We start from the raw sequence: 13,880 nt of genomic DNA on the forward strand, positions 1-13,880 counted from the left end.
CAGCTAAGTTCGCCTTAGTTTTCAGCAGTAACAGGAACTGCCACACTGACAAGCTCTTCATTTTCTACGCATGAGAATCAGATGGAAAAACTAAACCCAAACCTAAACATGACAGGAACAGGCCTAGAATTATTGGTTTGTTTATTTATTCGTGGATTTCTGACATAAGGATTCCTTTCTGATTTGAAGGATTGGCATTACAACGGTCCTCGGTTGTCAAAGCAATTGCACAATTCAAACCAAAATATTGAATGGCATGCTTTGAATGGGAAAAAGTCCTCATAAAATACTTCAAATCAGAAAGGAAGAATTTGCCTGAAACCCATTATTAATAATGCTGCGTTCCAGTTCCTCGGGGGTCGAAAATCGGACCTCAGTGAAACATTTTCTCAGTGTCTCTGTGTTCCAGCATCAAGTCAGAAAAACTGAGCAATACATAGCGACTAGTGTATGGACTGTAACGACTCAGATCAAACAATAAAACCCAAAAAGGTACTCAAATCAACCAAAATTCAGTACAACATTGTAATTCTAACTGCAGAGGCCCAACGGCAGCACAGGAGCATCTAAAGAGAAAATAACACAAGTACTATTCATATTTTATCTCTCAGATGTAAAGCGTTATCCAAACACAGGACGCAGCAGTGTTGGAGTGTCTGACTCGGTGGTTCCAAAATGTTGCCCGAGTTTCCAAGAAGGAATTACGAGATGTGAGCGTGTCAGAAAATGGAGAACTCGAACGCATCATAATAGGCGATGCATTTTCTATTCTAAAGCACATTTTAACAAAAAATAAACTTGCTGAAGAAAATTAACCATCAAAACAGGCTACCTTCTGCCGTTAACTATGGGTTTTTCAGCTTCCTGCAACATTTTAAAGACGTTCTCCCATTTAAAAGGCATAATTAAAATGTTTTTTTGTTAAAGCCTTATCATTCTCATCATTCTACAAACATTGGCCTATTTCTTATTCTTAAAGTCTTGAGGCATACATTAATCTGTTAATCTTTCATGCAAAACACTGAGACACAATTAAGCCTGGTTTCTTCTTGGCCTCGACTTTCTGCAGTGAACATGTTTTGGAGCTCACAAATGCTGATAACTAAGTAATAATGTACAAAGATGGCACATTTAGTATGTCCTGTCCTCTGCGGGCCCATGGAGCATTATCAGCGGCGTCCAGCTCAGCCCAGCCCTTATACCTGATCGCTGGTGCAGGGAGCGGCTGCCTCTCGGAGTATCTCTGACCACAACACACTGACCAGACTGAGGAAACATAATCTGTGTGGAGCCAGCACAGAGGTACAACACTGCACGGGAGTCCAGCACTTCTGCAACATCCGCCTATAAATCTGTTGTGACACGGCAAACCGAATTTATGAGCCAATCTGCTTACGACAGACAGGTTTGATCTGAAAAGAGAAATCAGGGAGGAATTAAAAGACGGCGTGGTATGAAATGTGAAGCCATCACTTTATGAGGGTATTAAACAAAGTAATTTGAGATGGCCTATATGATAACACAGTTCAAATAGTTTTGTTTTTGTAGACATTCGGCACCTGTCAGTGGAGGCAGGTGTCTGTGAATCTCCTGAGGTTTGACTTGGGGTTTAGAAGAATATGGTGAAATTCCCAAAGTGAAAGTCTGCGTCTCACTGCGGCCTGTCTCCACAAGACTCCTGCAACCTGCTAATACCACAGAATGGTACAGCTCTGTTGCACCATGTTTAGTATACCACATATCCTGTTAGCGCCATGTATTATAATACTTGTGTATGTGTGTATTAATCCCTGAGGGCCTATAGTTGACATGGGGATCTAAATGTGAGGGCACTGTGGTGGATCCGGTCGGGGGCTGCAGGTGGCTGCTGCTTGGGGACAGTTTTAAATTAACCAGAGCTCTCAATTTGGCGATGTAAGGGCGTGTCTCAGGAGACGTGAGAGGAGCTCATTTAGTTCAGTGTTATGGACCGATAATAATGTGTCATTTACAGAAAGTGTTTCCCTAGAGTGGGCTTTTGTAACTTCCTTACACGTTTGAGTTTGGTCTCTCCATATAGAAGTCAGTCTCAACCCCATTTGTTTTTCATGTGATAAACTCTATGTGCCAACTATATTCACAATCAGCAGATGGAGGGGAACTTTCATGATAAGCTCTTAACAACTTTATAACAAACCTTTGTGTTCTGAGCCGTGTGTATTTTGGAGAGAGCAGGTGAAGTCGGATGATTTGAATACTACAATTACCTGAAATTTGAATACCAAGGACAGATTACACTCTTTACCGTTTGAATTACTCATTTACTAAGAGTCAATAATTGCCTAATTATAACCATAGCATTGCTGTACTATTTACACTTCACCTTTGACCTCCGCAGGTGGTTTATCTTTGAGGAACTACTCCTGAATAGCTATCATTACTTCACTTAACATAAAGCGCCATTATATAAGAACTCTGAACCAAGAATAATCAGGACAGGTTTCTAAATGAAATAAACATTGAACATGTGGGTGTAATAAAAACAGCACACTTTTATTACTAGGCAGTAGAAAAGTATAAAAGTATGAAAACTTGGCTGGTATAAATGCATTTATAAAATAGTTTCTGCATAAAAGCTAATATATATTTATAAAAAGGCATTACATATATAAAAAGATTGTCTGCTAAGTGTCTGACACAGGCTACTGCAGTCATAGAGATCAACAGACTGATTGTACCTGCATTGTAAAACATACACACAGTTTAGTTAACATGGGCTTTTGGAGAACCATATGAAATATTGTGTTTCTCTTACAACACTTTTCAAGTGCAGCTTGGCGTTACTCTGACTGGGTAAAGCTCAACAAGACTTGTCAATTTAGCAACATACTGTCCACATACATACAAAAACACACAATTTGTCCTTGGATTCTTTTCCATAGGGATACTGTAAAGGCCAGAAATGACCCAAAAGTTGAAATTAAAATGATAAGCTTGTTGCTAATTTGGTAATACTAAACAGGCCTGGTTAAGTAACGGTGTGCGAACATGCATAGCAGTTCTAGCTCAGCAATAAGTGTTGGCATTAGGCAAAGTCCAAACACTTGAAATTATCAGTAGACCCATTACAAACAATGTAAAAAAAAAATAGTTTCATAACAAAGGTCAGTTTCAATCAGTGAAAATAAGATTTTTGAATATAATGCTAACAGGGCTTAAATACTTATTAAAAACACTGCTCCATCGGCCAATTGTAGAAAAGTGAAATAAAAACAATACATAATTAAAATAAAAGGAATAAATTAAATTGTTCTTATATTAATATACGTAAGAATTAATGATACAGCCCAATGTAAATTATATAGTCACCAATTCCCATTTATAATACAATTATATTAATACATACACAGCAGAAAGACCAAAACATGTACATTTATATAAAAAAACCAAAGCAAACTCTGTATAAAAACATAAAAAAGAGTCTTTGGTTGTGAGTGTAAAACATCCATGGGCTCAGGGCCTCTCCCAGCGTTGTACCGAACGATAGTTCACCTGAGGGACTGTAGATGCAGCAGCAGTGCAGGGCTCGGGCGGTGGAGGTCTCTAAATGACCAGTGTGTGTGTGGGGAAAGTGTTCAGGTACTTGTGCTCTGACACCAGCGACGGGTCCTCTGCTTTTAGACTGGCCATGTGCTCCCAAGAACTCAGCTGCAGTTAGAAGAAGACATTTTTAGGTCAACAACAATGATATTAAACTAACAACAATAGATGTTATATTGAACGTGTATTGTTTTAGCACAAACCTGTAGTGGACTGTTTGATTGCCTGTGAGATAGGTGATAGCCTTTGTGTCCATCTTCACTTAGTAATGCACTTGTTAGCATGTCCTGGAGACGGGGAAAACGCTGTAGTTAGACACCAGGAAACATAAAGAGTACAATTAATGTGTTTCATTTGACATCACATCATTTCATAGGCCTATATTCAGTGAAGGTGCAGATCAAATTCATTTATTACAATTTCAGTGAGTTTGATGAGATCATGGGAATTATAAATGATCCGTTTTGACATGTGGTTTGTCTCGAAAATGCAGAATAATCTATACGAAAACCTCCTGCCTGACCTCCACAGTTACACTCTAGAATAGATATAAATATATGGAGTAGAGCATTGCATGAGAGATCACGCATACGGTAAGTGTGAAGTCTGCTTACAGGCACTTCCTGCGGGGGTCCGGTGGGTGAGAAGAGCTGCGTGTGAAGGTCCTGTCCTTCCCACTGCATACACGGGCTCCTCTCGCACGGAGACTCCACCTATGACCCAAAATACAGCAGCAAAACCATCAGCCTGAGTTCAAATGTGTCACAGAAAGTTCATTTTAGCAGAAACAGCCCATGTCATCTAACTAAATGCACTTTCAAATGTATGGTTTGGGCTGGTATGTTAAATGTTTATACCTCTTGCTTGATTTTCTTCCGAGGAGGCTGCTCAATCGCACTCTCCACGGGCTCCTGCTTTATGGTGTCGACCATCTGCTGATCCAAAGGAGAGTTCTGTAAAAGATTCAGTAAAAGTTAGCCCAACATCACGATACCAGATTTGTTATATTTTGTATTCAATTCTTTCCTTACCAGCATGCCAACTGATGACCTGAACGGCGTTGGTGTGAGTGGAGATGATTCAAGGATTGAACGCTGAATGTTGGGGGTCCTAAACCTGTAACAAAATACATAGTTGATTAACTCCTGTTCGCCACAAATGTGCATAATAAAACAAAACAAAGTAGTTGTCACTTACATGTCATTGTCTTTGTGGGGCCTGATGCTGTGGTCAATGAGCGGTTTGGTGTCCACCGGTGAAACCATGTGCACACTGTCACTGTCTGAGTGTTCTGGGCTCATAGAATGTGTGAGGAACTGTCAAACAAACAGAAAAAAACAAAACAATAGGTTCAATGATGAAAAATAATAGTATGCTAACAAAAAACAAAACGCAAAATGGCAAATGCAAGATGTGATGTTTCTAAATACAAGACTAAAAAAGATTAAATTGATGAGAATGAAAAACAAGTCGTTATTGATTGGCGGTAGTGAGATTGTATCACACTGATATTACAAGCTAGCTAATTGAGCTACCTGTGAAGGTGAAAAGGGTAGTTTTCGGGCTGTTGAAGGCTTGGGGGTCGAGCAGATGAAGCCAGCCCATGTTGACTGTACATTCTTATTGGGCATGGCCCTGTCTGTTCTGAGCCCACAGCTGTAAGCTGAGGAGAGCCTCTGGGAACAGGGGTGGGAGAGTATAGGGGTCAGCACCCACTGCTGACAACATCTATGCTAATGGCTATGCTAATCTGTTATCTAAGCACAGCTAATCACAAAATAAAGACTTACAGAGTCAAGGACAGACTCCATGAACTCTGGCATTGTGTTGGAGAAGGCAGGGCTGCTGTGGTGGCTGCTGCTGCTGTTGCTGGAGTGGGCTCTCGTGGATGAGGCGCTCTCTTCGGGCAGGCAGCTTTGGTCCAGGGGAAGGGCTGGGGCGGCGGTGTGGTGGTGGTGTATCGACACTGCCTCTGAACTGTCAGTAACACAGCTCTGATTGGCCCAGCTCGAGAAAGACATGGGCATCTAAAAAGGACAGGCAAATTCAGGAGTCAGATCAAATAAAAAGACACACAAATGACACTGACTGTTGGACTGAATTAGCACAGAGGGCAAAAGGAAACTCTGGTACAGCGTTCGAAGGGGGTGCTTGCACAAGGAGCTGAGCTAAGAACCAAACTGGCAAGATAAGGCCCCATTTCATCACTTCTGCAGAAACAGACCCCCAGATGTTTCCTCCCTCTAACACCGAGCACTGTGCCCATGTCAGGGGGAACAAACACGCTCATGAATCAAGCTGTCACAGTAGTAAATAACTTGTTCTTACTGGTTGTGATGGCTGGCCTCTCAGCTCATTCTCCGTCGACATGAGCAACATTTCAATCTCTTTCACCCTCTTCTCCTTCTCAGGGTCCTCCTCGTTATAGTGTCTCTGTGGATATCACATTTTGAATTAGCCTCAATTAGAAACATTCTATGCGTTTTATGATCGGGAAGGTCTGTTTTATACCTGTATAGCAGCGGTTCCGGCCTTGGGGAAGTTCATGATGTTCAAATGTAGAGCCATAGGGAAGGGTACCTAGCAATAAACAAATCAAACATGTTAATTCGAGTTGAGCGGCAAATTCAGTTTTTGGGAGAAGTCGAAAAATGCACTTACTCTGTGCGCGTCAGGGATGTAAGTGTAGCCGAGTGGATTAACAGGAGGCAGTTGAGAGTGAGTGGGCGAGTGGTGGGAGAAGGCCATCATGTGACCGGGCGTCTTGATAAAGTTGTGGTTAATGGACAGAGAAGAGCTGTTGTTCTTTGCCGCGCTCTGGAGATAGCCCTCCTGTTCCACCTTTCGCCTCATGGTGGAGTTCCAGTGGTTCTTGATGGCATTGTCTGTCCTGCGTGGCACAAAATATTGAACGTTGATACACATATCTACTGCAGTTACCCCTTTTGCCATTCTTCAACCGCAACGTATCAAATCGTCGACCAACACAGCTACCACGGATTCATCTAGCGTCTCTTTTCAGTTGTAGACTCACCTGCCGGGAAGGAGTTTGGCAATTTCGGCCCACCGGTTGCCCAGCTTCTCGTGGGCCTGGTAGATGATCCGATCCTCCTCCTCGGTCCACGACGTCTTCTTCACCTCGGGGTTCAGATGGTTGTGCCACCGCTCGCGACACTGCTTTCCGATGCGACCCTTGAGGTGCTTGGCGATCACGGACCAGCGCTTGGCTCCGTACTTCTGGACTAGTTCGATCACCTGGAGATAAGATGAGGTAAGATTTGTAGATGTGTTTATTTTCTAAAAGAGAGAAAGCAGAGCACAAGGGGACAGGAAATGAATAGTAGTTTGTAGGGGATTGGGAAAGAGGAAGGCACACGCAATAACAGGGAGGAGAAGTAGTAGAACAGAGAAGCGAACGGAAAGAAAAGGGGAAAAAGTGACAAACCATTTGTTATACTTTGTCAATAGAGGTGGTACAGAGCTTCAATCTTAACTCTACTCCCACCATTTTACGCTATCTTTATCAGTGAAGACTATGAACACCTGCTGAGCTGCAATGAGGGAATTTCCAGTGGAACATTAGCCACTGTGCGAATCATTAAAGCTGCATCTGGATGGAAATGCAACTCCATTGTCAATGAACTGTTGATTTGGACTTTCAAAACCACAAATAATATAATACATTCTATAAACGGATTGGCTCTAGGTCACTTTCTACTGAAAACGTTGGGGCTCGTGGTGAAAAAAAAGGCAAACTTGATATCTATCTCATGTTTTGTTGTGTTATTCATGTCACTGCTTACCCTCTGGTCCTCCTCTTTGGTCCACGGTCCCTTGATGAGTTCCGGGTTGAGAACCTTTTGCCATCGATGTTGGCACTGGACATCTGTTCGGTTCTACAAATAGATTGGCAAATTAAATGGCAAATAATGACATTTTAATTTTTGAGGGTTTAACTATTTCCCGTCAAACACACTCGTTGTCCACTTACAGTTAGTAAGCTTGCAATCAGTTTCCAATCGTCTGATCCATGCAGATCAACAAGTTTTTTTAGTTTCTCATCCTTTAAAAAAGAAAACATGTTTAGATTTGTTGGACATTCCAGGCTCCATTCAAGGATATCACAATGTCACACAGGCTTATGAGTAATCTGAAGACAATTATGTGTTTAAACAATGTTGATGCCGGTGTATTTGATTGAAGATATTGTAAGCTATGATTATTGAGACAGGTTTGAGTGCACACCTCTTCTCTTGTCCAGCGCGTTTTCCCAAGGTGCCGTTTCCCCGTCTTGGCCATGGACCCATCATAATCATGTTCATACATCTCATTCTCCTCCTCATCTTCCTCGCTGCTGTAAACACTGGGAGGGGACATGTACATCATTAAAACCAGGGCACAAACTGTGTGTAAAAGTGCGATGTACAATAAATTACCCCCCCCCCCCCGTTCTAAACCCTCTAATCATGTCTTTGCACAGTCCCCAAAGAACATCTCCTCTTGTTTAACTCATCAGGTGTCAACACACAGAACCAGTCATTCTCGAAGGTTTGGGTGCAGGCGTTTAGCCAAGACACCCACAAGAGCAGAAATAGGGAGAGACAGAGAAATAAAGAGCAGCCAGTGGGAGGAGGAGGCAGGACAGGTTCCAGTGTATTTGGTTTCCACAGATACAGGGATTGGCATATGCATGTGATCATAATTTCTTCGTGACCCTGGCGTGTTCAGACCTGCACTGGCATTGTACAGTAGCCTACGGCCATAAGCGCGCATCGTGGCAGCACAATGAGCCAATCAGGAAGGAGCACACAAGACAGGTAGATCTTCTAGAGACAGGTGAACAAACCTGGGCAATTTGTCATTTTCACTTTACGTCGAATCATATACAAGTTATGAAAAAGAGATTTAGGGGTAAAATGAGACATGTCTTAAAGCTTAAAACAAAACGTATTCAAACCAAATCGAGAACATTGTGATATGATGTTTATTGTCATGTGAAATTAACAAGTTAACAGCTGAAATGATGAGGAACGTGGTATGAGCAATAGAGGTGGGTTCAGCTCATAAACTGAAACAGACGTGACATATTACCATATTACCACTAGAACAAGTCATTAAGAGAAAAAAGGCTCAAAAAACTAGATCGTGGTGAAGGTCAATAGCATTGTGATTTAAAATGAGAGAAGCAGATATGTGTATCTATTGATTTTATTGTTGCAGTTAACCAGCTCTGCATTCATTTTGTGCAGCAGGTGCGCGTAAAGCTCAGCGATCAGCGCAGCCTGATAAAACTGACCGCGAGTGTCACTGGTTATCAGCATTTAGACACATTTTCGCGGGTTGTAGCGGGTTGTAGCGGATTGTAGTGGGTTGTAGCGGGTTGTAGCGGGTTGTAGCGGGCCGAAGCGGGTTGTAGTGGGTTGTAGCGGGTTGTAGCGGGCCGAAGCGGGTTGTAGTGGGTTGTAGTAGCGGACTGAAGCGGGTTGTAGTGGGTTGTAGTAGCGGGCTGAAGCGGGTTGTAGCGGGCTGAAGCGGGTTGTAGCGGGTTGTAGCGGGTTGTAGCGGGTTGTAGCGGGCCGAAGCGGGTTGTAGTGGGTTGTAGTAGCGGACTGAAGCGGGTTGTAGTGGGTTGTAGTAGCGGGCTGAAGCGGGTTGTAGCGGGTTGTAGCGGGCCGAAGCGGGTTGTAGCGGGTTGTAGCGGGCCGAAGCGGGTTGCAGCGTGGCTCTCGCGTGAGGATCAGAGGCAGAGCTTGCTCTCCGGCTGCGCGCTGTCAGCCGCGCGGGCAGCGCACATGCCAGATGACCAGCACCTGTCAGGGCGCGCGACTCAAACACGTCCTTTTCAAATGTAGCACAAAACAAAAGCAGAAACGAGACCACCAAGAAAAGCAGATGAGTGTAGGCTGTTGTGAGAAATGAAGAACAAAGTTCGCTAAAGTAAACTTTAGCCATAAGACCACCAATAACAACACGGGAATTGTTAAATAGTTCTTTTCGAACCTCACATGTGTGAAAGTGTATGAAAGGAGCCATACTCTGCCTTAAGAATGAGTGAGACTCACCTGTTTCGTGGCCGCCGTGTCATGCTGCTGGTGGAGCGGCTCCGCGCGCTGAGACTTTCGCTATTTGCGCTTGGTTTGTTCTTCAGGAGAGAGGCAGGTTGACATTAATTTAAACTGCAGCAGCAGCAGCCCCCACTGCGGCTCCTCCCTCACGAGTCCCGCTAGATTTGGCGCTACAAAACCATTTACAGTGTGTGTGTGTGTGTGTGTGTGTGTGTGTGTGTGTGTGTGTGTGTGCGTGTGTTTGTGTGTATGAGTGTGTGTGTGTGTGTGTGTGCGCGTCTATTTGTGTGTGTGTGTGTGTGTGTGTGTGTGTGTGCGTGTGTTTGTGTGTATGAGTGTGTGTGTGTGTGTGTGTGCGTGTGTTTGTGTGTATGAGTGTGTGTGTGTGTGTGTGTGCGTGTGTTTGTGTGTATGAGTGTGTGTGTGTGTGTGTGTGTGTGCGTCTATTTGTGTGTGTGTGTGTGTGCGTCTATTTGTGTGTGTGTGTGTGTGTGTGTGTGTGCGTCTATTTGTGTGTATGAGTGTGTGTGTGTGTGTGTGTGTGCGTGTGTTTGTGTGTATGAGTGTGTGTGTGTGTGTGTGCGTCTATTTGTGTGTATGAGTGTGTGTGTGTGTGTGTGTGCGTGTGTTTGTGTGTATGAGTGTGTGTGTGTGTGTGTGCGTCTATTTGTGTGTGTGTGTGTGTGTGTGTGTGTGTGTGTGTGTGTGTGTGCGACTATTTGTGTGTGTGTGAGTGAGAGAGGGAGACGCGCACTCCCACTGCGCATGCTCAGTGCAGAGTACAGCTCCACACACCGCGGCCAACACTGAGCCTCAGCTGCACAAGTAGAAATGTTGCATTTCGTAAATGCTGTGAGCCGTTGTGGTGTCCTACTCATGGAAAAGGATTCAAGACTAAATCGTTTCCAGTTCAGTATAGCTATTTAGACTCAGGACTGCTGAAGTCCGGATTGTTGGTCCTAATGTCTCCATGTAGGCTGTTATCAATCATAAGTTCATTTTCGGTAAAATGAAGCATTTCTCAGTGTGGTAGAGCCACATGTAGAAGCAGAACAAGCTAACCCTCAGTCAGTCCTGCAGTGAGACTAGACACATTGACAGCAGAGGCGCTGTACTGTGGAGGCGCGCTTTGCCGGCGCGTCCGCGCTAAAACCTTTTGTCAACAAAAGGTCTGACTTCAATTTTCTTGAGCTGCTCGTGGTAAAAAAAAATGCTGAATGTATTTTTTTTTCGCTTGGAAGAACAATGAACTGTCATTTGTGAAATGATGGATGACTAGTGTTGCACAGATGTCAGTGCGTGATAATAGCCCTGTATGATAGGTGTATGATCTTATAGGTTAGCTGGCCACGTGCAGTAACTGTGATCACAGGTCAACACTTTTAGTTTTGATAAGGTAGACTATAGATGCTAGAACATTTTTAGAACATGAGGTTTAATTACAATTTTCATTGTAAATTCTCCATGGACTTTCAATGTTCAGACATTTTTTTTCCCATTGTAACCATTCTGTTTCTATTGCATTAAAGTAGGGTAGTGTAAAATCTATGGGGAAATTACATTCTTTTGTAAAGACCATTTTGTTTTGGTTCAGGGGTCTTCAAGCGCACTCTTTAGTCACCCATTCAGCGCAGATAGCAGGAGGGGTGCTACTTCATTTGTATAAAAGTGTCTCCCTATTGTATTAGTTCCTCCAAATGTGACCGTATTGTCCTAGTCACTTGTAATTATCATCATCCCAGATCAGCCTTTTGTCCCAAACCAGTCAACACAGTGGCCCAATAAAAGCCCTTGCACACACATACACACGGTCACAGGCTGAAAATTCACTATTGAGCTGCAGACTGAACTATGAACACACACAAACCACTGCCTATGAAAACAGAAGCGAGATGCTGCTGTTTACTCTTTGAATGCTGACACACTAAACTTGGACTGGACTAATGTATCATGGTTGCCTGGTGCCATCACCTGTGGTTTTTAATCCTATTGAGGTACAGGCTACACCTGTGTATACACTGTATTGTTCCAGCAATGTCTTGCTTGTAAGAGGAATTAGATATCCAGTCTGTAAGCAGACTTTAATTATATGACAGAATAGAATACAATGGCTAATAGAAGTTGTCCCTCATGACACAGGCATGTAATTTATACAACAAGTGAGGCGCCAAGAGAGGATTGAATAAAGATTCAATTCTATAAATTATCAGAACAATTGCAACTTTAGTACAACTTGTCTTTCACATTCAGAATCCACTTGTTTTCCCTCGAGGGTTATATTAAAATCTGCCTCTTGCTATCTGAAACCAAATTAAAGGAAGGGAGCCATGGTATGCAAATGAGTCCATCATAGCCAGAGCAGGAGGCCCGGGACCCATTGACTCTTGCAGAGTAAATTTGCATGGGCACGATTGGACAGGTTTAGGGCAGGGGTTGTCTTAGCACAGCCTTGTGTGAAAAGGTCCATTTGAATGATTTTTAATGATTGCCCCAGGCTTGAGTTATAATCCCATCAGGAGTGGAAGGTCTTACAAATGTGTATTGTTTACTGTAGAAATGACATGTGGGCAGGAAATACATTTCAGCAAAATAATGATATGGAACACATAAACAGGGTCAACTTATGTCTATGTGTAAGTCAGGGCTATGGGTTTTGCATGTTTCCCCTGTGGCAAATTTATTTGAAAGACTCCTGTGTTACCTCAGACCTTTGTCAAATTATGTAAAGCATTACCTCATGCTGAAGCCACCATTAAGACTGGCCTTCACTCCTCCCCATCTCTACTCACGTTTTGTCTTGAATCATAATCTGTATGTTTGTCTTTGTTTGCATGGAGAGCCTTGTCATCAATATCCTTTGTAATATTCTATTTCTTGAATGAAATATATTGTTCTACAAACACCCACCACTAATAAGCTCATCATGCTTTCAATCTGTCCACCCATCTGTCCATGTGATGTCTAAACCTTTTGTACATTGTGTAATATTCCTATTCCTTTGGTATTTCCAGATCAGTAAGTAGGCCTTCTGCATTTCACATTTGGGTTCAAAAGAAAAACATGTGCATAGGTGTGAAAAGTCACACTGAATGCGTGATTTGTGTGTCCCAACAGGCTTGTGGTACACACGTTTAGCTATGTTTGTCACTTTTCATTTGTACACACATGCCGTGCAAAAAAATGTCATCTTGATATCTGTTCCACTCTCTCAAAACAGCTCACCTCATCTGTTCCATATCAGGTGTTGGTCGCCTTTGGTTTTAAATTGTCCCAGAAACATTTCATCACAGCAAAGAAAGAGTTCCTTGTTGTGCACCTGTTGTGTGACCTTGTAAAGAGTGTCTTCTTAAAAATGTACATGTGCTCTTGTTTATTTTGATATGTAGATGTACCCAAAAAGATGTCAAAATGCCGGAAATGGAAGGTTAGTGGGGAAACCTCCACCCACTTCAATGCATTGCACAGAGGTAACCAAACAGTGTTTAGTGCAACAAAAAATAAAAACTTCTTCTATTGTCCCCACTAACCTGTCAATCAGGGCGTCTGTTTGTCACACTGGCCCTCAGCTACATGAGCTATTCACTCTGAAAAGGTCTTTGGAATTACCTAAGCGCATGTCTCCCTTTATTGAAGCTCTATTTTTAGCCAGGGAGACACTACAAACCTCATATTTAATTTCACTGTGCAGATGTGCAAGTGTATACGTTTCGCCTACATCACTAATGTATCAGATTTGTGCACAACATTTTGGTCTCTTCTTCTTCCATCAACAATGAGATCAGGGCAGGGCTTGCAAAACCACACATACTGTAGGCGTATGAGTCGGTCTGTAACCATGGGGCATTTGGATAATAGTGCAGGTTCATCAAATGAGTGGAAGTAGAATGAAGAGATTCTGGATTATAACACACAAGATAAGAAAATATATACTATTAAATTGAGGTTAAAATGAAAAATTTATTAAAGACTCCAATAACACTGCTTTTAACTAAAATGAACACATATTCTTTGTTCTGTTTATTATTATTATTGTTATTATCATTGTTATTATTATTAATATCGTTATGATTATTTATCTTTTTTTCTTTCTCACTTATCTTTGCTAATGTAGCTTTCACGTTCTTTGTGGAGCTGTTCCTTTTTGTCATTTCCTGTTCACATGTAATTTCATACCCAAACCCTTGAACTCTTCCACAGAATAGTGAATTGAAAGTCTGTAATATAACATCCGAATAA

General features: G+C 42.5%; 1 protein-coding gene across 3 annotated transcripts; it reads right to left on the reverse strand.

The window, feature by feature from the left end:
• Positions 1–2,511: 2,511 nt before the first annotated feature.
• On the reverse strand, positions 2,512–9,765 carry myb (v-myb avian myeloblastosis viral oncogene homolog). 3 transcript variants are annotated; one of them, XM_072441848.1, is made up of 16 exons: positions 9,642–9,765; positions 7,825–7,942; positions 7,571–7,642; positions 7,383–7,475; positions 6,614–6,834; positions 6,241–6,469; positions 6,091–6,159; positions 5,908–6,012; positions 5,370–5,606; positions 5,115–5,255; positions 4,777–4,895; positions 4,611–4,695; positions 4,437–4,532; positions 4,194–4,292; positions 3,783–3,866; positions 2,512–3,690 (listed from the first exon to the last, which is right to left on the reverse strand). In XM_072441848.1, exons 1-16 carry the CDS (start codon positions 9,662–9,664, stop codon positions 3,583–3,585), a joined length of 1,899 nt encoding a protein of 632 aa, XP_072297949.1. In that variant the 5' UTR covers positions 9,665–9,765; the 3' UTR covers positions 2,512–3,582. The 3 variants fall into 3 exon arrangements, with proteins under 3 accessions (XP_072297949.1, XP_072297938.1, XP_072297957.1); XM_072441837.1 differs by having other exon boundaries at positions 2,512–3,687; positions 9,642–9,682; XM_072441856.1 differs by lacking the exon at positions 5,115–5,255.
• Between the last annotated feature and the right edge of the window lie 4,115 nt (positions 9,766–13,880).

Source organism: Eucyclogobius newberryi, unplaced genomic scaffold (assembly GCF_026437365.1).
Source record: "Eucyclogobius newberryi isolate DKJ021-1_F unplaced genomic scaffold, fEucNew1.0.hap1 SCAF_1, whole genome shotgun sequence".
NCBI classification, from domain to species: domain Eukaryota; kingdom Metazoa; phylum Chordata; class Actinopteri; order Gobiiformes; family Gobiidae; genus Eucyclogobius; species Eucyclogobius newberryi.